General features: G+C 33.0%; 1 protein-coding gene across 1 annotated transcript in view; it reads right to left on the reverse strand.

Annotated features, from left to right (window-relative positions):
- Positions 1 to 628: 628 nt before the first annotated feature.
- The window catches only part of LOC107156538 (calcium-binding mitochondrial carrier protein SCaMC-1-like), a 152,436-nt gene continuing 127,761 nt past the window's right edge, over positions 629 to 25,303 (reverse strand). The window contains exons 7-12 of the mRNA XM_015502598.1: positions 17,638 to 17,796; positions 12,826 to 12,978; positions 5,939 to 6,046; positions 3,731 to 3,898; positions 1,953 to 2,103; positions 629 to 804 (exon numbers count right to left, since the gene is read on the reverse strand). Of these exons, the coding sequence (XP_015358084.1) occupies positions 629 to 804; positions 1,953 to 2,103; positions 3,731 to 3,898; positions 5,939 to 6,046; positions 12,826 to 12,978; positions 17,638 to 17,796 (915 nt within the window). The remainder of the gene's footprint in view (positions 805 to 1,952; positions 2,104 to 3,730; positions 3,899 to 5,938; positions 6,047 to 12,825; positions 12,979 to 17,637; positions 17,797 to 25,303) is intronic.

Below are 25,303 nucleotides of genomic sequence, written 5' to 3' on the forward strand. Positions count from 1 at the left end.
AGAGAAGGGAAATTGCATGGAAATGGAAGGAGACCCTCAGAGTTATACAAAAGTACATACAAGAGGAAGTGAGGGGAAAGGGAAAAAAAACAAGGGGGAGAAATGAATTAGAGTAGATGGGGTAGAGAGAGAAGAGGGGACGGGAGGGGAGGGAAGGGGGGATAGTAGAGGATAGGAAAGGCAGCAGAATACAACAGACACTAGTATGGCAATATGTAAATTAGTGGATGTGTAACCGATGTGATTCTGCAATCTGTATACGGGGTAAAAATGGGAGCTCATAACCCACTTGAATCAAAGTGTGAAATATGATAAGTCAAGAACTATGTAATGTTTTGAGTAACCAACAATAAAAAAATAAAATAAATAAATAAATCTCAAGTTAGGATTCAAGGGAGAGTGGCAGGAAATGTAAAAATAATTTGGTAAATATTAACGATATAAAATTACTAAAGAACTTTACCAAAATTATTATTTAATTTATACATTTTATAATAGATAAAGAGAATATTTTTAACAGTTATTTGATACTTCTTTCCTTTTAGTAAAAGGTATGATCTCCTTATAACCCAGACATTATCTTATGATTCAGTGATTATGACAATGATAACAATTTGATATTTCACTTCTAGGTTAATCCCAAAATTGGTTTCGTTTTTTCATAAGCAATACAGCCGATGCCTACTGCAGGAAGCAACTTTATGATGTTAGGGGTGATACCCCTGTAAAATCCTCTTTTTCCTTCTTTCTTATATATTTCTTGGATGAGCTGAATCATAGGTGTTTTTTCTTGTTCCACCAGAGCTATAAGTTTAAAAAGATCAGTATAATTCAGTATTTAATCTTTATGTATTAAGATAGTTCAATGATAAATTAGAATTTACAGAAGTTGAAATTACTTCAGAGTATGCTTCTCTCCCTTCATATAGAATAGTCCTGTGCTGTACAATATGATATCTACAAGATACATGTGGCTACTGAGATTTAATTAAAATTAAATAAAACTAAAAACTGAGCTCCTCAGTCACAGTAGTAACATTTCAAGCACATGAGAGTCAACCACATATGATTAGTGACCACTGTAGTAAATAGTACAGTTATAAAATATTTCCATAACTGCAGAAAGTTCTATTGAAAAAGCTGAAAGTTTTCACAAAGCATCTCCAAGGAGCATTTGGAATTACATATTATACAGGTAGTTCGATAGAAGAATGGATGTGTGGTAGAATACAGAGGGAAATGCAATATAAATTAAATATGCAATATAAATTAAATCCCAAGGCCTAACTAAAAAAAGAGGAAGAAAGAGAATGTAAAAGAATCTCACATGCCATGTAAACTCCTTAAATGGTTCACTCAAGAAGATTATGGGATAATGTGAAGTTGTTTATTTTATTTTATTCTTTAAAAGTCATAAAGGTATTTTCTTAAAATCTAAATTCCTAAATTTCACTCTGAGAGGAACAAAGCAGATATCATCCTTCTGATTAATGACCCCTCCTTAAGTAGACTGAATCAATGTAAGTGAGTTCAGTTCCACAAATATATTAAGTTCCCAATGTGGGACATGATGGTGATAGCAGAACCAAGAAGAAAAAAGTTTGTTTCTATGGGGTAAACTTTGATTAAGTTTGAAGGGACAAAACCTTTTCTATTGTTCTACGTGGTATTTTTGAATCTAAATAAAAACAAAAACTCCTCAATGAGATCATCAGTTACTGAAGAAAATGTGGAGCGTTCCAAAGAGAGCTTTGAAGAAGAAATAAAACCTACAATTCACAAAAGGCTCTAGTCAATTAAATTATTATTTCAAATTTCATGCCTTAAATTAGAGAGTTAAATTTTGCTTTATTTATAAGTTTTTATAAGTTCTTCTGTTTTTGAAATCATTAATTTATACTTATTTAAAAGATACTACTTAATTATTACTTCATTAAAAAGACAAAACTCACCATCAGCCTGCATGCGAGTTCTAATGAGATACAGAGGGAAGCTGACTAACTGACCACAAGTGTGAGACAATGTACTACAGGCCAGCAAAATTATTACCCCAGGGTTTACAGAGTCTTCTGCATAGTGCTTCAGCCAATGATTCTTCAAAAACTGGCAGAGAGAGAATAATAAATATCCTTTTAACTACTACGCAACTCTAAGATGAATAAACTTTAGTACAGAGAGGCTACTGCACTGACATATCAAGGACAGGATGCACAAATGTTTTCAAATAAGTAACCTGAATTTTGAGTTCTCATATGTTTGTGTTTCTCTGTGTGTTTTATTTATTTTTATTTTTTGTTGTTTTTTAGGGGGGGTATTTTGTTTTGTTTTCCTTTGCTTATTTATTTTGGTTTTAAAGATAGAGACCAGAACAAAGTTCTGAAGATTCTCAGAGATTAACAAAATATTATAGAGAGGAAGACTGCACAATCTACTACAGGTTAATGAAACCACACTTTCTCAGTTTTTAAGAGAGACTCTCTTTCCAAATTTTCTTTTCCTTGAATAAAAGTGGCTGGAAAAAATATTTATAAATAATAGGCTTAAAACATCACTGAGTGCTTTTAGAACTGTTCATTTATAAAGGGTAGCAGCTACTTTATTATTATGTACTGACAATTATCCAAATGTAGAATTTGATGTTTTGAAAAATAAATTCCATAATGTCTTTCCATGGTACACACTTATTACAATCATGTAACAATAAAAAGAGAAGTGGTACACTGGTATGAAAGCTACAGATATTAAACTGTAGACATAAAAGAATGGAGAAAGCCCATTTCTTCTGTTTATACAGAAGCAACACATTTATTTTAATAAGATCACAGAAACCAGGAAACACAAAGGAAAGGAAAATATGTGCCATAATATTCATACTCTAAACATCTACAAAAATATAATTTATTTGTTATAGTGATAAATGCGATGAGCTATTTTTCACATGATGGAGGTACTGCTTGCCAAAAATACTACAGGCCTATGCCTAGAAAGCTCTCCTTTCCATATTGAGAATGAAATCTGAGTTATTCTAATCATACACTCCCACCTAGTTCTTACATACAAATGGTGAATGTTGTTAAAATGATTTTCCTGAGACAGATGTAGGAAATGACTGGCTAAAAGGGAGTACCCTAGAGTCCTGCCTCATCAGGACAGCACTGTCAGGATTTTTAGCCTATCTCCATGCTGGCTCTCATTTCCAACCCAGGTATTTCTCCCCTCAGGTCTAATCTTCCTAGATGGCAATGATATGTTCATGTTCTCAATCTTACCTGCACACAGATTCTTCTGGGCAGTCAAAAAACCTGGATCCCAGACCTCTCCCTGGGATGATTAAGTCAGAAAGTCTCAGGAAATAGCTCAACAATCTTATTTTTTAAAAGATCTACATATAGATGATTTCAATTTTGCATCCAGGGTTGAAAACCACTATATTATTGGAATATCTATCTATAATCCTTACCAAGAAGTAATTCACCAAAAAAACCCTAAAATTATTAGTTATTATTATTTTGTTTTATATGTAAATATAAAATTATTTTGTTTTATATGTAAATATAAAATAACTTATATTTTATATTTACATATAAAACAAAAATAAAAACATTCAGTTCACTCCTCAGTCAAAAGCTGCTTAATGAAAAGTGATTTATAATCAAGTTTTTAGAATAAAAAACTGTTGTGCATATTCTCAAATTTAACTCATAACGTCACATTTTGAGAAAGAACTCACCTCATAAACAGCAAGATCTATGCCTGCATAAGGTACAATGCCTAGCAAGTTAGGAACATAGCCTTTAAATAAAGCTCGGATACCCTCTTGTTTCAGAAGCTTCATGCCACAGTCGACAATCCCTGAATACTCTCCAGTGTTAGCCACAGCCAGTCTAGTCTTTATTACCTATATATGAAAGAACATAAGAAATATATATTTATTAGATTCACTCTGCTAATCTAGCAAACTAGTGAGGCTTATTGTACCATGATGTTTACAAACTTTTATAGAAACCAAAAAGAAAACAACCATAAACAATAACTATAATTTTTCAACAGCTAGGTCTTACTTAGCAACAGCAAATACATTAAAAATATTCAAACAAGAAAATTAAGCAGTGTGCTTTTAATGTGCTATAAGGCAACATGTTCTGAAACAAATTCATTTGAAATAAAAAAAACAAAATATGTGGCCATGTTAATGTGAAAAAACAATAGGAAAAAAATTCTATATATGCTTAAAATGTACACTGAGGGAAATAGTAAGACCTATAATATATAACTTAAAATAACTCTGGGCTCTTAAAGTAGTGACATCACAGAAACTACAAAGACAACAGCAGGCTCCAGCTGACTCTGTAAATATTCCCAAGCCAGATACAATTCTAATAGTCTCATTCCTTGTCTTAATTTCCATTAACTTAATTAAAAGCCACTCTATACATGCTTGGAGAAATTGCTCTCTCAAACAGGGAAGACAAAAAAGAATAAATTTTGTCTTGTTTGGGCAAACTACATAACTTGGTGGGGCTGCCTCTGTTCCATCAATAGGAAGTCTTTTGCTTCATGAATCTTTCTGCAGAACCCATTCTTAAAATTTTCTGTCTTCTCCAAGGAAGTGTGCTTTCCTCTTACACAAGTAAATCTTCACTGTCATGCTTTTATTTTCTCTTCTTATTCCCTAAATTAAGATCTCAAAGGTTTTTTTCTCAGCATTAAAAAAGAAAGAAAGCAACAAAACAAAACCCTTGCATTTTCCTTAGGCAATCTCATGGCTTCAATTAACACCTCTCTGCAGATGGTATGCCAAGATTTGAAATCTCAAGTCTCAGTATCATATTTGCAACTGCCTGCTGAAAATAATAACTTGGTTGTCCCACCAACTGCTACAATTAAATAAATGTAGATCTGATCTCATCTAGTTCCCTTCCTCATCCTCTACCTCTATTAGGACTCTAACCTAGACACAACTCTTCTAACACTCAGGCACACAGCCCACAGACTTTTTCACTTTGTTCCTTCCAGTTTTTCCTATTTTCCATTTTTCAAGTTGTCCATTCTCACAAGAGCTCTAAGAGGAGTCAATTTTCCCTATAATTTGAGCTCTTATTATCATTTCCCTGACTGAGGGAATGATCTCTCTAATCTCTTCTCAAAAAAAAAAAAAAAAAAAAAAAAAGTGAGACAAAGAAAAAGAAAAAAAAATGGATACAATAACCAAGATCACATTGCAGGCTCCAAAGTCTTTAATGGCTTCTAATTTTTTGAGGAATGAAAGTTAAATTCAAGAGGCTTTCCTATTGGGTCCCAACCTTTCACTTAAAAGTCCAGTCCAAAACTAAACACACTGACATTTTTAACCTCCATTCCTTTGCTCAAGCTGTTATGTCTGCCTAAAATGCCTTTACTCATAATCCTTGCATGCCAAATTCTAAGCCATGCTCACACATTTTATTCCCCGCTTTCATGAAATCCCTAGCTAAAAATAATTTCTCCCCTTTGAGTTTCTATAACATGGTATATGGATCTCTCTCCTAGAATTTACTGTTTCTATTTTGAATCATCATTAATGTTGTATTTATTTTCCCTTCTACTATAAATTACATGATCAAAATCCCTGTCCAACTCTTCTGGATCCCGCATAACAGCTAGCTAAGTAAAACAGCTAAACTTAGTGGGTACGCTATCCAAATTTCCCTGATTACTAAACAAATGATTCTATCCATCCATCAATCAAACAATAAATTACTGTTTATCTTCTTGTCTATCTCCAATACTATCTTTGTTTTAAAAAAACACTGAGTTCAAGTGACATGAGATTTAAAATCTGTAGCTATAAAACAATTTATTACATTATTATATAAAATACTTATCTGGAATTCATTCATAAGAAGTTATAATTTGCATTAAAACATGGTTTTAGTTAAAATTTTATACTAATACATACCTCCATGGGGTAAATACAGGTCTGGGCAGTTGCTCCAGCCAATGAACCAGCTATAAATCTTTCAAAAATTCCTGTATTAGAACCATCAAAACTAAGCCATTTCTTAAACTGTGCAAACAAAAGTATTAAAATGTATAGTATTAATGAAATGTAATACATACCTTTCTAAATTTATAACATTAATAGTATAAATTTATGTTAAAACATATCAGATAACTGACATTAGCACAACCCAGTAGAATACCTGATTCCAATTACTTGTATTTATTACAAAGTTAAGTAAAAGTCCTCTATTCAGTCTCCTTTTTCCTTTTTCTTTGTGGAATAAACTAATAGGAGTGTTAAATTACTTAAACATATTCATGAATGTGTTATTTCATATGTGGCATGCAAATTACACAAAGGGGACAAGGATTGTATTATTTTCTCCCCCTGGTACTGGTGATTGAACCCAGGGGCAATCTATGACTTACTTATACCTACAGACTTTGTTTTTTTAAGACAGGATCTCACTAAACTGCCCAGACTGACTTTGAACTTGTGATCCTTCTGCCTCAGCCTCCTGAGTAGCTGGGATTAACAGGCAGACACCACCATGCCTGACAGGATTGTACCTTTTATCACTTTTTAGCATCATGCTTTACACATAGAAAACACTTAACATTGTTTGGTTACTGGATAATCAGGAACAGTAACAACATGAGAGGCTCTTTTTGTTATAAGGCATAGTTTATTCCAGTTAGCTCAAGTAATGGGTAAGCTATTATAAAAACATGTAGAAAAAAGGAAAACAGAAATCTAAACCTAAAAGTGAAGTTTTAACAAGAACTAATGTAAATCATAACACATGAATGGAATATGTAATTTAAATGAGAAATGAACCATGAACAAAGCCCACCCCCTTTCATGTTCTTACAAACATATCTTCAGTATATCACTCAAACCTATTAAAATTCTCATGTGTCCTGGGAATCCCCCTATCTTCAGAGAACCAAGCAATCATTAGAGGTTAGGGCATGAAAGGAAAAGGGAATGGCTAGACTTTCCTGTCAAAGGAAGAGGGCTTTCAGTGGGTAGAATAAAAGAAAAGGTCTTTGAAGGGGTTGAAGAGAAAGCCTGAACACAAGCTTAAATATCTGACTTTACCACCTACTCTAAAAGAGCCACTTCACTCAGTTGAAAACCAAAATGGACTACCAGTAGCTGCTGAGGAACCATCTAAAATATTTTTTTTTTACAGATGACCTTTGGGAACACTTAACATTGTAGCCCTTCCAAACAGAATGACATCAGAGTAAATGTAGCCAAGAAGAACCTAACTTTTACACTTAATGGTTTTATTTCAATATTTCATATATTTTAATAAACTTACTTATGTGAATATAATTTAATTTTAAAGTATTTGGGAAATATATTTAGTACAGTTGTGCCTGAAAAAAGGAAAGAAAAAATTAATTTTCTAGTTTTACAGATGCTTCCAAAATTCTGTCTAAAGATTCATTAATCCACAGTTACTCAGCTGCAAAATATTACTTCTGATCCACAGACTTTGTATATGAACTATTAAATCCATTTGATTGACAACAATTCCTGCCACCTACTTATTTCCACATTTTTATTGGTGCATTATACTTGCACATATTGATAGGCTCTGTTGTTACATGTGTACATGCATACAATGTAACAATATAATTTGGCCAGTGTCACCCCCCAGCACTTCCACCCTCTCTTCCTGCCTCCTGCCCCCTGGTCCCTTTCCTCTACTGATCTCCCTTTGATTCTCATGAGATCTGCCCCCACCTTTCTTTTCCTCTTCTTCTCCAGCTTCCACATATGAAAGAAAATATAGGACCCTGACTGTGTAAGTTTAACTTATTTTGCTTAACATGGTGGTCTCTAGTTCCATCCATTTTCCTGCAATTAACATAATTTCATTTTTCTTTATGGCTAAATAAATCTCTTTTGTATATGTATACCATGTTTTATTTATCCATTCACCTGCTGATGGACACCTAAGCTTAGTTCCATAGTTCCATCATTGTGAACTGTGCTGCTATAAACATGGGTATTCATGTATCTCTGTAGTATGATGACTTTAATTCTCAGGATAAATACTGAGGAGTAGTGTAGCTGGGTCATATGGTGGTTCCATGCCTAGTCTTTTAAGGATCCCCCATATTGACTTCCATAGTGGTTGTATTAATTTATAATCCCACCAAGAGTGTAAAAGGGTTCATTTTTATCCATATCCTCCCCAGTGTTTATTATTTTTTGTATTCTTAAAATATTTTCCCATATTTTTATTTGTTCTTTTTAGATATACATGACAGAAGAGTATATTTTGACATATTATACATTCATGGAGTATATCTTATTCTAATTAGTATCCCATTCTTGTGGTTGTACATGATATGGAGTTACAGTGGTTGTGCATTCATATATGAACATAGGAATTACTTGTATTCTTGATGATTGCCGTTCTGACTGGTGTGAGATGAAATCTCAGTGTAGTTTTAGTTGGCAATTCCCTAATTGCTAATGATGTTGACCATTTTTAAATATATTTGTTGACCATTTGTGCATTTCTTCTTTTGATGATGTCTAACTCATTTTCCCATTAATTAATTGGGTTATTAGATTTTTTAGTGTAGAGGTTTTTTAAAATTCTTTGTATATTCAAGACATTAATCTTCTGTAGAAGAGTAGTTAGTGAAGATTTTCTTCCATTCTGTAGGTTCTCTCTTCCCATTCATAATTATTTCCTTTGCTGTGTAGAAGTTTTTAATTTGATGCCATCCTATTGATTAACTCTTCTGCACCTACTCTAAAATAACTAATTTAATGAGAACATCATTTTCTTACTCAAGAATTTATCTTTTAAGGGAACCTGATCATATGTGAAAGCAGTCAATATTCCTCTGAATGACAACGTGACTCAAGTATTTTGTTATAGTAACAGGAAGCTGTATTTTCTAATACAGAAAATAGGTACTGAGAAATGAGACCATTGAGAATTTTAATAGGTACATGTAGAAAAATGTAGAAAATCAACTCAAACAAATTAAAGACTTAAGACGTAAAACTAAAATTATTAGAGGAATATCTTCTTTTATAAGTGATATATCTTTATTAAAGTTGAATTAAAATTAAATGTTTCATATAAAACATTGGAGGGAGCTTCTTGATAATGATCACAGTAATGATTTTTCAGATATGACCTCAAATTACAGGCAACAAAAACAAAAATAAACAAGTAGAACATTATTAAACTATAAAATGTATGCACAGCAAAAGGAATAATCAATAAAGTGGATTTAAAAAGCAAACGACAGAGTAGAAAAAATAAACACAAACCATATATTTGGTAAAGAATTAATATCCAAGATATATAAGGAACTACTATAACTCAATAGCAAAAGATACAAATAATCTGATTTTAAAATGGACAAATGTCTTGAATAAACATTTCTTCAAAGAAAACATACAAATGGCCAACAGTTATATGAAAAGGTGCACACCATTCATCTTCAGGGAAATACAAACTCAAACCACAAGGACATATCTCCTCACAACTGTTAGAATGACTATTATCATAAAGTCCAAAGATGACAATATGGAGATTCCCATAAAAACTAAAAATATAACTACCTTTTATTTTACTGGTTTTATATTTGTTATTTTTAGATATTCATGACAAAGGGTATATTTTGACATATTATATATATATGGGGTGCAACCTATTATAATTTTGATCCAATTCTTGTGGTTGTGAATAATGTAGAGTCACAGTGGTCATATATTCATATATGAGCATAGGAAAGTTATGTCCGATTCATTCTATTGTCTTTCCTGTTCCCATTCTCCCTCCCTTCTTTTTGTCTAATCCAATGAATTTCTATACTTCCCCTTCCTTCCCTTCCTTGTTATGGGTTAGCATCCATATATCAGAGAGAACATTCAGCCTTTGATTTCTGGGGGACTGGCTTATTTCACTTAGCGTGACATTCTCCAGTTCCATCCATTTACTGGCAAATTCTTCTTTATAGCTGAGTAGTATTCCATTGTGTATATATACCACACTTTCTTTATCCATTCATCTGTTGAAGGGCATGTAGGTTGGTTCCATAGCTTGGCTATGGTGACTTGAACTGCTGTAAACACTGATGTGGCTACATCACTGTAGTATGCTAATTTTAAGTCCTTTGGGTATAAGTCAAGGAGTGGAATGGGTTAAATGGTGGTTCAACCCCAAGTATAACTACCTTTTGATCCAGTAATCATACTTCTGCATATGTATATATCCAAAGGAAATAAAATCAGTATCTCAAAAAAGATATCTGCAGTTCTGTGTTTATTTCAGCATTATTCACAATAGCCCAAATATGAAAGAAACCTAAATGTCCACTGATGAATAGATAAAGAAAACATGGTATATGTACAACACAATTATAAGATACACAGAAAATTTAAAAGACTGAATAGTCTTTTAAATAGTAAGTAAATCCTGCCATTTTTAACAATATGAATGAACTTGGAAAACATTATGCTAAATCAAATAAACCAGATGCCAAAAGACAAACATTATTTTGTATGTGCAATCTGAAGGTAAAATGATTGTTGGCAAGAGGAGAAATGGGGGGATGTTGATCAAGGGACACAAAGTTTCACTTATACAAGATAAATGAATTTTAGAGATCTCTTATATAACAGTGAATATAGTTAACAATATTGTATTGTACACTTGAAATTTGCTAAGAGGATAGATATGTATATGTACTCATATATTAAAACATAAATTATGTTTATACCATAAATAAACTATTTTAATTTTCAATTACACATCAATAAACCAGAGGGAGAAGACGAAAAACAATATAAGAAATAATAGCATCACTTGATGTCAAAGAATCAACTAGTATTTTTTTAAGTTAAAAGTTTACAGGAGAAATTCGTGTGATTCATTTTGATATTTCTAAAATGATTTATGTACAGAAAAGAATTCAGCATGCAAGAGAGTGGTGTCCCTTGAAAGTCCTGTTTGCAAAGTTCTCCCTTGGCTTCTATTTGGGAACTTGGATTTGGGGAGGGTTCCCATCATTCTCTGACAAGAATGGCTCACTGTGCATAAACTCTTTACACAGACAATATAACTTATGCTGAATGCCTGCTTGTTTTGATACATGCTAGGCAGAGAGACCAGCCCTAATAAACCTTGGACACAAAGACTCTAACGAGTTTCTCTGGTAAAGATCATTTTATATGTGTTGTCACAATTCATTGCTGAAGTAATCAAGCAAGAGCTCTGGAAAAGGACCTTTTTGAAAGCCTACTTCTGGTTTCCTCTGAACTTCATCCCATCCACCTTTGCTCTTCGTCAATATTGCTTTGTATCTTTTCATTGTAATAAATCAGCTATAAGGAGGTCTATATGCTAGAGTCCTGGAAGAGCTCTTAACCCCGTGAGGTGATGTACCCTGGAAAGGCTAGCAGGAACCAAGATGAGGCCAAAGATAAGAAGTGGGAAACCTGCTGCTTTCTCTAGTCAAGTCTTGTTCTAAACAGGGAAAGTGTGTCCATGGTTGCTTATTGCCAGTGTGGCAGACTAGAAAGAACTGTGAAGCCAAAGTCCTAATTAATAATGAACAGTGCATCACTGGAGCACTCTCTGTGTTGTCCTGTGTCACTATGAGTAGTGAGGATGGCATATTGATGACTTAAGGTCTAGGCCATTTTTTCCCACCTGTATGTGATATCACAAATAACAACCTATATGTTCCTGGTAACAATAAGGAATACACAAACTTCCCTGCTTCTTTTGTACTTTTATAACATGTTGTTTTTGTACACTAAATTGGACGAACCCTCCTTAAATTTCAACATCTAATTCTTTAAAATATTTTTTAGTTGTTGATGGACCTGTGTTTTATTTACTTATATGTGGTGCTGAGGATCAAACCCTCACACATGCTAAGCAAGCGCTCTACCACTGAACCACAACCCAGCTCCCAACAACTAATTTTGATAGAAGTAAAGTCTAGAAGAGCAGATCAACTATTTCTATCTTGTTTACTCATGTAGCCCAAGACTACAGCATAAGACCTTGCTCACGGTAGCCACAGAATAAATATTGGAATCCAGGAAATTGCCAAAATTCAAAACCTATTGTAAGCAAGATTTTCTACATCTGCATGCTTCCTGATATCACGATATTCAGGACTACTAACTTCAACTGGATCCTTTGTACCCAGCAATCTTATTTCCAATTTAGGGTACAAAATTTCCTCTATAAGCATTTTAATTGCCATATGCAAAAAAAAATTTTTTAAAGAATTACTACAAGGTATACAATTAAGATGAAAAGTTTGAGCCACATTCAAAGCATTCTTGGGCACTTATGTGACACAAATAACATATAATATTCAAAAGTAAATGTAGTTCATCTCAAAGTAAATTATCTAAGCCTCTGAAGTAAAATCCTAAATCAGATTAACAAATGTTTTAATTCAATATATATTTCTCATCTGTTATTCACTTGATTAAATTGAGATTAATCCTTTACTTAGTAATAAATGAACTGAAACATTTAATTCCACAAAACATTCAAATTATTTAAAGGAAAAACCAATTATGAAATGTTTTTATGTCACATTATGACAGTGAAATTAGAAGAATTACTAACAAACATCAGTTTTGATGATATAATGTTATCCATGCAGCCTTTCTTTGTAGATAATAGCAATATGCAACCAGTCATCAAATGAAAATAAAATTAATGTTTACATTGATAACTATTGCTTATTCCCGTTTTCTCTTTCATAAAAGTCTAAATTTTTATATTACATTAAAACCTAATCTTCATTTAAAATTCCTTAGCCAATAACATTTACCTGTTCATAGGCCCCAATCTTGAGTGCCGTCTCTGGTGCAATTTTGATAATATTTGTACCATTTCCTCGCCAAAGAGAAAAAATTCCTCCTTCGTTTACCATCTGCTCAAACACACTCATCAACCTCATTCTTCTTGTCTTTAAACTATGAACCTGGAAATAAATAGAAAATCTATTTATTCTTCAGTTTATTTTTTCTGACAATATAGCATTGGTATTACTAATGACATAATTATACATACATATATGAATTCATAATTTTTCAATCCCCAATTTAATTTTCCTTCAGTGACATATAAAATTGATATATTAATATTTTCTTGTATCCAAACATGTATTTTAATCATAGCAGTCCCCCTATATCCATAGTTTGAATTCCATGGTTTCCATGGTCCAAATATATTAAATGGAAAATAACAAAAATAAATCATTTATATGTTTTAAATTACATACCATTCTATGCAGCATGATAAAATCAGGCTGTCCAGCTCCACTCTATCCTCCAGGGTCATGAATCACCACTTTGTCCAGTATATCCACGCTATGTACATAACCCACCCATTAATCACTTAGTAGCCATCTCGGTTATCACATTTACTGTTCTGGAATTACCACAATGCTTATGTTCAAGTTACCCTTATTTCACTTAATAATGGTCCCAAAGTACAAGAGTAGTGATGTTTGCAATTTGGATATGTCAAAGAAACACTGTAACGTGCTTCCTAGGTGAAAGTCACATAACTTTCATTATAGTATAATATTGTAATTGTTATACTTTTTTTATTATCAGTTGTTGTTGTTAATCTCTTACTGTACCTAATTTAAAAATTAAATTTTATCATGGGCATATATATAGGATAAAACATTGTACATATACGTTTTGTACTATCTGAAGTTTTAGTCAACCACTGAAGGTATTGGAATATAATAAAAAATCAAAGAAAAGAATAACTTATGGAAGACAGAAATAAATTAATATTATAAGATTGTAACAGTACATTTAAATATGCACTGAAAAAAGAATGAATGAAAATGTATTGAGCTTTTCAATAATGTATACTTAGGGGTATCACAGTATTAGGAATTGAACTGTACCCCTCAAGATTCATATATTAAAGTCCTAACTCCTATTCCTTCAGAATGACCTAATTTGGAGATAAGGTCTTTACAGATATAATCAAATTATAATGAGATCCTCATGGTGTACTGTAATTTATACAACTGCTATCCTTATAAAAAGGAGAAATTTTGGTACAGAGATGTAACATAGATTAGGAGAAGAGTAACCAGGAACAGACTCTCGCTCATATCCCTCAGAAAGAACTGACCCTGATAACACCTTAATTTTGGACTTTAAGCCTCCAGAATTATGAGACAATAGATTTCTGTTGTTTAAGCCCACTTGTGGTACTTTGTTATAGAATTTCTAGCAAAGGAACACATGAGAATTACAGATCATTTTAATGTCTGCCTTTATGATTTTCTGTTTTCCTATTTTTTCTAATATATTATTTTATAATAAGATGTTATTTTTAAGAAAGTGAAAGTTAAATTGTAGTAAAGCACCCTCTAAGAGAACAATAATGAGCAAGCAAGGCAAAATGGGCATTCTCATCTTCTGTTAGAACAAATCTGAAAAATAATTTAGCTGTATATGTGTGCATGCATGCACACACAAATACACACAGCCTTAAATATGTTCATCATTAAACTTTCAGGAATTTTTCTGAACAAATAATCCTAAAATGAAAAAAGGTTCAGGTAATGATGTTCTGTCCATCACAAAATTATGAATAACAGTTTTAAAAGAGGAGAATTTAGGTCATCTACATGCATAAGAAACTTTTAAATGACAAAATAAGGTATGACACTTCCACTTGAAATATTACCTAGTCATTACAAACTGTATTTGAAGAATATGAAGTAATGTGAATATGACCATGTTATACTATTAATCGCAAAAAAAGATCAATTATTTAAAAGTAATCACTATTCTGCAAAAAAACATAAAAAGACAAGAGGTAATACACTAAGGCATTATTAATAACTATTCTGAGTGATGAGAAGATAGATAACTTCTTTCTACTGTCCTATTTTCCAGATTTTTTGTAGGCATGTATTTATTTTCTTTTGAAAATAAAGTATTTAAAACTCAAAACAAATAGCTAAAGAAAATTAAATATGTCTTTGATGAAATAGTAATAGTTCTACTTTCTCATCTTTTTTCTCTACAAAAAAATGACAGCCTTCATTTTGTGTACTATGTAACAGACATTATGCTAAACACTTCATAAAACCTAATTTATTTTCCCTCATTTCCATGTGTGGGGAGTGAGGGGTGAGGGGGATCCAACCCAAGGCCTCATCCATGCTAGGCCAAGTTGTCCACCACTAAGTTACCCACCCCCTTGCCAAATCCAACCACCTCCCTGCATTAAAATAACTCTGGTGAGATGATTCTCATTTTATAGCCCCAACAGGGAGTGGTCAAATAAAGTATATCAAAGATAAAGTATATCAAAGTCTGAATTCAAACCCAGGACTCTCTGACTATAAATCCTTGCAATTAAGCTGTTTTAGACATGTGTCTTTTTGTATTTCACAGTATTCCTTTTCAGATGCATGAAGCTCAAAGAGTAATACTTCCTTTAGTAAGAGGGCAAGTTTTAATGAACCTATTTCACTGCCCAATATATTTATAAATGAAAGCCTAAACAATCAGAACAGTGTAAAAGGACAGACTTCTTCCTTCCCTCCCTCCTTCTCCCACTTCCTAATCTTCCCTTCTTTTTCCCTTCCTCTCTACTTTTGCCTCCCTATTTCTAACTCATTTCCCCCCATCATCTTCCCTCCTTTTGTCCTATTTATTCTCCATGTTTATTTTCTTTTCTGTCTCCCATCCTCTTCTCTTTCCCTTTTCTTTTTTCATTCTTTCCACACCTCCTCTATTTGGTACATACCTTTTCACTCTCCCTAATCCAGTCCATTTTCTTCTGCTCAGAAAACGGATCATCACTGCTTTCTGTCTCTATGACACCCATATAGTTTATATCTTTCACAGAACAAAAACTTAGAAGTGACAATGATTAATTTCAATATCACCATACCACCACCACCATCATCATCATCATCATCATCATCATCGAATAGCTATGTTGTGGAGTATCTCTATCAGGTTCTGGATCAAAAACCTGGTTTCCTCAGTAACTTTGCTTCTCAGAAAATAAAAAAATGAGGTGTAAATGGAAAATATACAGTATAGCACGTTGCTACACAGAGACATATTGGGAGATGATCTTTAGCAAATAAACCCAGTGAAGAAACCAGGTTTTTGATCTTTATATGTAATAGAGAATTTTGGAGTGTTACTCTTTCCTAACAACTGACTGAATTTAGTCACTAACTGGGGAATCAAACACTCAGAAGGATGATGGGTTGTCTTATTGCCTTACTTCAAAGTGTGTTCCCAACACTTAGTCTGTTGAATTAAAGGTCGTTATTTCTACTGGATACATTAACCAAGATATCATTATATATTTATGTGATAAGTGATCTGGATACATTAACCAAGATATCATTATACATTTATGTGAGAAGTGATAAGGACAGGGAAAATGGTATGTACTCCCTTTAGGTGTTCCCACAGTACTATGTGTATTCTCTGGATACAGAATAACATAGGTCTCATGTTTCATTACTTACTTGCCTAATTATTGCCTTTTATTATTACTTGCCTAGTTATCTATTTTCCCCTCAATTCTCTAATTCTAAATATTGTGTCTAACTTACTACTGTAGCCCCTAATGCCTAATAAGTATCTATTATACAATGGGTCCTAAGTAAATATATGTGAAATGAATATATGAAGCCTTTTTTCCCTAAAAGCTATCCTTCAAAGTCTTTATTTTCTAAAAAATTATATATTTATGTAAATATAGTTTGTAAGATATCAAAAAATCTTGGATTGAGCAGAAGTATAGATAAATTACTTAGCTCTTATTTATGTAACACTATAGTTTTTACACAATTCACAAGTATAGATAAATTACTTAGCTCTTATTTATGTAACACTATAGTTTTTACACAATTCATACTGTTTCCATTACCAAAATGTTACCAATATTAACAACAACAACAACAACAAAAAAAAACAAATACAGTAAGACACCCAGGTATGTAAATTTATTACAAAATTTAAATTCACCAGATTATATATTATTTATTTGTATATCCTTGCAGAGAAAGTATGCACCAAATAGTAAATTTTAATTATGGATTTTAGTTATGATTCTTACTAGATTAAACCATATACTATTTCATAACTTCTGCTGATAAAACATCACTCAGTGAAATAAAGGTAATTAGATACCATATAATAATTTTTTATAATTCTTAGAAATATTCTCAGTACTTTCATAGGAAAGTATAATCATGTAATTATGTTGGTGTCAGGGGATAAACATAACAAATTAGACTAATAGTGTCTTGTCATTTCTCTAATGGATTTAGTTTTATTTCTGAAAAATCAATCTAATAAGGTGACTATATTATCATTTCAAATAAAAATTAATTCTTAGAAGCATCTTGCCAGCACCACATAAAAATAAAAATAAATAAAATAAAGGTTATAAAAAAGAGCCTTGCTTCTCTAGAACAATTGCTTATCTAAAAATAAATTTAAAAATCTACATTTTAAATAAAGCATAAAAAGAAATAGTATGAAAATTTCCAAGACATTTAAAATATTTGTTGTGAAAATAATAAAGAACTATTCCAGTTACTCTGACAAGGTAGGAAAAGCATGCAAGCTACCTGCATCATGACTTTCAAACGGTCAAAAGGAGCTGTGAATGTTCGTGCCACTGCACTAGCTATTCCTGCTGCCACCAATTGTTTCCACCAATCTCCAGACTGCCTTTCTTGTTCAGAAAATTCATCTGGAATTGCTATACTCTCTCCTATGTCAATTAGCTGATAAATGCAAAAAATAATTAGATAATAAAGTATGAATACTTGATAAATTAAAAGGACAACTTTTTACAAAGACCAAGAATAAATTTTCACAAGAACCAAAAACTCCAAAATTCTCTTTTATGTCACCTCCTATTACTCAAGATTGACAATTTGTTTAGCACTTGTACTAGACCAAATGATTATGAATAACACACCTTACAAATTTAATGGTAAAATTATTTCCATTAAATTAGAGTTATCAACTGAAAATTCTCAAACTGTTTGGAAAATCTCTTCCATGATAAACATAAACCCTGAGAGCAGGACTCATGTCCAAGTCACCACAGTTTCTGTCACATCCTAGGGAAGGAATAAACACTTAATAAATTTTCCCTGCTTTTGTTCAAATTCTCTCAAATTCTATTGTACACTGAAACCTAAGTCAGAATTCAAGAATAGTATCTTATTCTTAAAAAAAAATTTCTAAAAATTAAAAAAATAGTAATAATTCCAAAGGGCATCCGGGGGGTAAGCATTTTATATGCTTCATTATTATTTACATTCATTTTCTCTTCAAAGTCAATAATTTTTCTTTCTAAAAATCTGCACCAGGGCTGGGGATGTGGCTCAAGCGGTAGTGCACTCGCCTGGCATGCATGCGGCCCGGGGTTCGATCCTCAGCACCACATAAAAATAAATAAATAAATAAAGGTATTGCGTCCATCTACAACTAATTTTTTAAAAATTAAAAAAAATCTGCACTATAATAGGTTTTGCATTTCACTTCATTTTAGTAACCATATTCGATTTTGCTAAGACTGTTTTAGCAATATGTTTCAGTTAAAAAACTGCTGAACTGGACTCAGAGGATACAGATTCCATTACTTTACAATTACGGTAGACAAGTTACTTTGCTGCTTCTTAGTTTTCCAACTTTTGTTTATTTATTCAAGTAGTTCCCTCCTTTGCAAATACCTTTCCAATTCAGACCCTTTGTACTCGAGTTTCCCTCTGCCTACAACATTTCTCCTTGATCTTTCTGTCACTTCCTCTCCAATATGTAGCACAATTTAAACTGATCCATATATTTCTGTTTATTGCTTGAGTACTTCATTAGCAAGTAAACCCAGTGAGGGCAGCAACCTGATCTCCTGTGTTTACTGTTGTAAAACTAGTATTTTGGTACATGAAGATAAGGGTTCTCAACAAATATTTGTAGGTCAATAAATGAATATGCCAGGCCCTGGTCTATATATAAGTGATAAAATGATTCAGAAGTTAGTTTCTGCCCCCAGGAACTTATAGTTCCATTACTAATATTATCTCTGTAATAAAAGAGGAAAAGAAACAAACTATAACACAATGAAATAAATACAATAACAAGGACAGCAAATAAAGGCTTCTTAAGAACATAATACAGAGGTATTTAATAGAACATAGGCTTTATTTATTTATTTATTTATTTAGGAGGGGAATTAAAGTAATTCAGAAGCAGCCAAGCCTCAATCTAAACCCAAGCATTCTGACCTCAGAGGCTACCTTCCTGTTCATCATACTATACTATCTCCCTGTAGAACTAGGAATTAATTGTCCAGCATGGTGGAATACACCTGTAATCTCAGTAGCTCTGGAGGCTGAGGCAGGAGAACCAAGAGTTCAAAGCCAGCTTCAGCAATTTAGGAAAGCCCTAAGCAACTTAGCAAGACTTTGTCTTAAAATAAAATATAAAAGGATCTGGGGATGTAGCTCAGTGATTAAGCACCCCTAGGTTCAATTCAATGCCCCCCAAAAAAGGTAGGGATTAACCAAGGGAATATTTAGGCAAAGGAAATAGTGTGCTCAAAGATATTACATATTCCAATAGCCACAAGATTGTATGTGGCATGGAAAGAGAGTAAGAAGCACAAGACTTAATGTTGAGGTTCCTGGTTTAGGCAACTAGGGAGGTGATGAAAAGTGAAAAAACAAAAGGTCTGAGGGAATGATAATGAGTAGTTTACACATGTTGTGCTTGTGGTGTCTCAACTGGTATCCAAGAAATACTTGCATATGCTGCTGGGCACAGTGGCACATGCCTGTGATCCCAGCAATTCAGGAGGCTAAAGCAGGAGGACTATAAATTCCAGGCAAGCCTCAACAACTTAGTGACACCCAGACCCTGTCTCAATAATTTGAAATTTTGTTAAAAAAGTTGAGGGCTGGGATTGTGGCTTAGAGGTAGAGTGCTCGCCTAGCACGGGCGAGGCCCTGGGTTTGATCCTCAGCACCACATAAAAGTAATAATTAAAATAAAGGTATGGTGTCCAACTACAACTAAAAAAAAGTATTAAAAAAAGAACTGATGATGTAGTTCAGTGGTAAAGCACCCCTGGGTTCAATCCCCAGTACCAAATACCAACCAAAAAAAAAAAAAAACTTGCATTACACAAAAGGAAAGTATAGTCTAACAACAAGATGTGGAATTATCAATCAGCCTGTGTTTGATTATTCAACCTGAGAAATATGTGGAATCGCCTATGGGAAAAATGTATAGATTGAAAGGCAAAAAAACAAATAGGGAAAAGAAAGCTGAAGATAGAACATAAAAGAAAACATACATAAAGGCAGACTGAGGAAGAAGATACTTGGGAGGAGACTGAAAAGCAATGGCTAGCAAGGTCGGAAGAAAACCAGGAGGATACAGTGCTGAGGAAGCTGGGGGAGGAGGACATTTAAAAAGCTAGACAGTGGAAAGATCAGAAGACACCCATAATACTTAAGAAGAGGCAGGTGGGCTTGGTTAGAATCTCTACAGTGTGAAAATAAAGCCAGACTATAGTTGGTTGAGAAGCAAATGACAAGTATAACTTAAGGGGGGTGGGGAAGATAAGGTAGCTGGGAGCCATGACAGAAGACTATTTATTTTAATGGTACTAACTTAACTATGTAAAATGTTTTGTTTAAATGCAGTGGGCTTACATACAGGAAATAAGAGGATAATGGAGAGAATAAAGCCTCTGATAAGGAAAGAAAATGGATTCAGAGTGTAAAGATATAGTTTTAAAAGTAGAAACATCCATTTTTTCTAACAAAGAAGGAGAGAGGGAATCACAGGGGCAGGTACACAGTTTTTACATTTTGAAAAGATCACTGTGCAAAAAGAGATCATAACCTGGCAAGAGTGGAAGTAGACAAATAGTTAGAAGGCTACTGTAACAGTTAAAGAAAGAGAAGACAATGGCTTAAACTAGGAGAGCAGAAGCAGAAATGGCAACATGATCAGATTCAGGATAACTTTAACAGCTACAGGATTTCCTGACAGTTGTGGATATCATTGTTAAGAAAGTCAAGGGGCTGGCATTCTGGCTCAGTAGTAGGGTGCTTGCCTAGCATGGATGAAGCCCTGGGTTCAATTCTCAACACTATATATATATATAAATAATAAAGATATTGTGTCCATCCACAACTAAAAAAAAAAAAGAAGAAAATATCAAGGATAATTCCTAGGCTTTTTGGTCTGTTAAATCGTGTGATCATTGAATTGAGGAGAAATAGATAGGGATGGATTATTGGAATGAATAATTGTTCTAGCCATTCATGGTGGTGTATGCCTGTAATCCCAGCAACTCAGGAGGCTAAGGCAGAAGGATCTCAAGTTTGGGTCCAACCTCAGCAACTTAGGGAAACCCCTCAGTAACTCTGGCTCAAACTAGAAAAAAGTGGGGGTGGGTGGGTCCTGGAGATGTGGCTCAGTGGTAAAGCAACTCTGGATTCAATACTCAGTACCTAAATAAATAAATCCAACCTTTACTTGAATGCCAGGTTCCTATTTTGGGAGAACAAACTCCAAACAATATTTCTTCAGAGAGAATGATAAAAATTTGGTCATTAACTAGACAAAAATGTCTCCTTCAAAATTAGATGAATGAGGGCTGGGATGGAGATCAGGAGCACGAGGCCCTGGGTTTGATCCCCAGCACTGAAAACAAGAATGAAAATTATAACATCTCCCCGCCCCCTCCACTATTACATGGTATTTAGGATTAGCTAGCTCTTGGCTGAGTTTTCTGCCTTCATGTTTATAACTGAATTTCTCTAAATGAAAATCATCCATTTCATTCTGGTATAGACACTAAACTAATCATAGTACATTATTCTAATGTATTTAACAATGACACTCATTTCCCATTGAAGAAGGTGCACAATGAAGACAATCAATAAAAACTAGATGAACTATCATGATAAGATCAGCAGGACAAGGCAGCAGAGGTCAAGAAGCACCAGGTTGCACAATCATGGATGAAAACAATTTTTCAGAAGATACAACTTATAAGCAACAGGAGGATTTACCTTAGGATGGTGATCTCTCCCAAATGAACATATGCAATGATTACAATTTTACCGCAAATACTGACACCCTTGACATTATTCCATTAGGAGATGACCCTCAAGTAAAGGCTGCACATGCTGAAACATACAGAAATACAGCCATGGCCACGATGTGGGATAAAGTTACTAAAAATGCTACCAATAAAAAGTGTGATAAAGAGAATCAACACACCATGAGTCTTCGTGTTCTAGCTACTAAAGGAGCTACTTCAACGTCAAACATTTCTGATATTTTATTCCATCATCTTTCCAAAGAGAAATTCTTAAGAGGTTAAAGTATTGATTGTGAAACTCTCCCAGAGACATCTAATGCTGACAGTTTTGATGAAGCAGCAATTATTAAAAATATTTCACATATTAAGAATTCTTTCCCAAAATCATAGTCATATTCTCATTCAGCATATAGTCATATTCTCATATTCTTTTTTTTTTTGTACCTGGGATTGCACCCAGGGGCACTTAACCACTGAACCACATCCTCAGCCCCCTTTTGCTTGCGTGGTACCGAGGATTGAACTCAGGGGCACTCAATCACTGAGCCATATCCCCAGCGCTATTTTGTATTTTATTTCAAGACAGGGTTTCACTGAATCCCTTAGTGCCTAGCCTTTGTTGAGGATGGCTTTGAAATCGTGATCCTCCTGCCTCAATCTCCCTGGCTGCTGAGATTACAAACATGCATGACTGCATCAAGCAATAATCATATTCTTATATGGACACCAGTCACATTGAATTAGGGGTCCATTATACTTCAGGATTACTTTTTTATACTTCAAAGATTCTTTTTTAAATGTTTTTAAAATTTGATATTTGAATAATCATAAAAGCAACAACTTACAGAAAGCATCATTAACTATATCTGCAATTCCTTATTTCCAAATCAGATTACATTCTAATGTCCTAAGGATTAAGACTTCATATCCTTTAACATCACCCAATTCAATCTTTAACATCACATAAAAGAAGAAGAAGAAACAAGGGAAAGTAAAGAGGAAAGGACAGGAAGGCAGAGCAACCAACAGAATGCAGTGTTCAGAAGCCAAGTAAAGCAGGTATCTTAAGGACAGCGTGGAATGGAACTAAGATAGCAAGATGAGATGTGAGACTTCTATTGGAGTCAGCAAATGTAGGGGGTTGTTGATCTTGGCCAGTTTGAGAAATCACTGAAAAGAATATCTGTGAAGTTTCAAGACAGAATGAGGCCCATCAGAAGATTCACAAAAGCATTCAAATAAAATTTATAATAATATTCTGTTTTGTATCTACCAGATTGCAAACATTTTAGTCAAACAATACTACCTTTAGAAAGGTAATGAAACAAGGGGAATTTTGTTCATTGCTGATAAAAATTAAAAAAGTGTGAACATTTTGAGAAATACTTCATTGTTATCTAATAAAAATGAACAAATACTCTGTGATTCAGCAATTCCATTTCTGGGCATATAATTTGTATTCCTAAAAAATCTTATTCATTTTTCCAGAAGACATACATAAGAAGTTTATTATAGATACTATAAGCAGCATTACTTATAATAGAAAAAAATCTAGAAACACTACAAATTTCAATAGTGACCTCTATCAAAAATCCACACATTCATATAATGGTACCCTGTATTCAAAAATGAATAAAATACAGTTTCAATTCATTAATATCAATGAATCTAAAAAAACTGTTAAGAAGACTATGTATAATTCACCTGGGGTTGTGGCTCAGTGGTAAAGCACTTGCCTAGCACATATAAGGCACTGGGTTCAATCTTTAGCTCCACATAAAAATAAATAAATAAAGATACTGTGTCATCTACAACTATATATATCTATATCTATCTATCTATCTATCTATACACACACACAAATACACACACATGCATATATATATGCATATATATGTAAAGAAGATTGCATATAATTCAAAAACAGGCAAAACTAAATAATTTATTGCTTACACATACATACATTTAGTGCAAGGCACTAAGCAACTCAGTCAGAACCTGTTTCTACATAAAATACAAAATAGGGCTGGGGATGTGATTCTGTGATTGAGTGCCCCTGAGTTCAATCACCAGTACCCCCCTCCCAAAAACAAAAACACTGGAAAAATGATTTACTGAAATCCAGTATACTGGTTAATTCCTGGGGAACGGGGAAGGATATGATTGGTGAGAGATATACAAGGAACTTCTTTAATAAAGTATATCACATATTTATTATTAAAAAACATATCTCTCTGACAAAAAGAAGATTAGTAGTTTCTAGGGCTAGTTTGAAGAGTAAGAATTAACTATAAACATGCACCAAGAAACTTTTTGAGATAATGGAAATGTTCTAAAAATGGGTTGTGGTGATGGGTGTGCCATTCTATCAATTTACTAAAATCATTGAATCTAACTGCATACTTACAGTGTATAAATTTTATGATATAAAATTAAACTTCAATAATTCTGTTCTTAGAAATTCTGCAAACACCCTTAATTTGCTAATTATAAAAACAACAACTCAACAGCAAAAATCATATTTTATAGTGAAGTTTTAGAAGTATTTTCTATTAGATCATAAATAAGAAGGATTGATTGCCATAAGTACTGAAGATTCTAGTCCAGGGTTTAAGCAAAATATTAATATGATAATAATAATAATAATAATAATAATAATAATAATAATAATGTGGGAAATTAAAAAAACAATAAAGGTATTTTTTATACAAGAATATGGTTACATATAAAGCAAAACAAAAAGAATTTTTTAATAATTAGAATAAATGAGAGACTTTAACAAAATTAAAAGTAGGAAGATCAACTCATACAAATAAGATTCTCAAAGCAGAAATAATAAACTGGAAAATTTAATGGAATATAAAAATTTTGCCAATCTGGTAGATATTAAGAAAAATATCACAATAGAGGTAAAATCTACAAATTATCTACAAATTAATCTAATGAAGAATACAGATGACTATTTCAGAGAAAATTTTAATACCCTATAAAGAATATAACAGCAGACCTGAATAAATAGAGAACTAAGTCACCTTTGTGGATGGAGTAACTTAAAATTACAGAGACTAGTTTTCCCCAAATAATTCTATCAATTCAATGCAAAGTTTGTGATCCACCCCCATTCATATGTTGAAACCCTAATCCCATTGACATTTGGAAGTAAG

This window comes from Marmota marmota, unplaced genomic scaffold (assembly GCF_001458135.2).
Source record: "Marmota marmota marmota unplaced genomic scaffold, marMar, whole genome shotgun sequence".
In the NCBI taxonomy this organism is placed as follows: domain Eukaryota; kingdom Metazoa; phylum Chordata; class Mammalia; order Rodentia; family Sciuridae; genus Marmota; species Marmota marmota.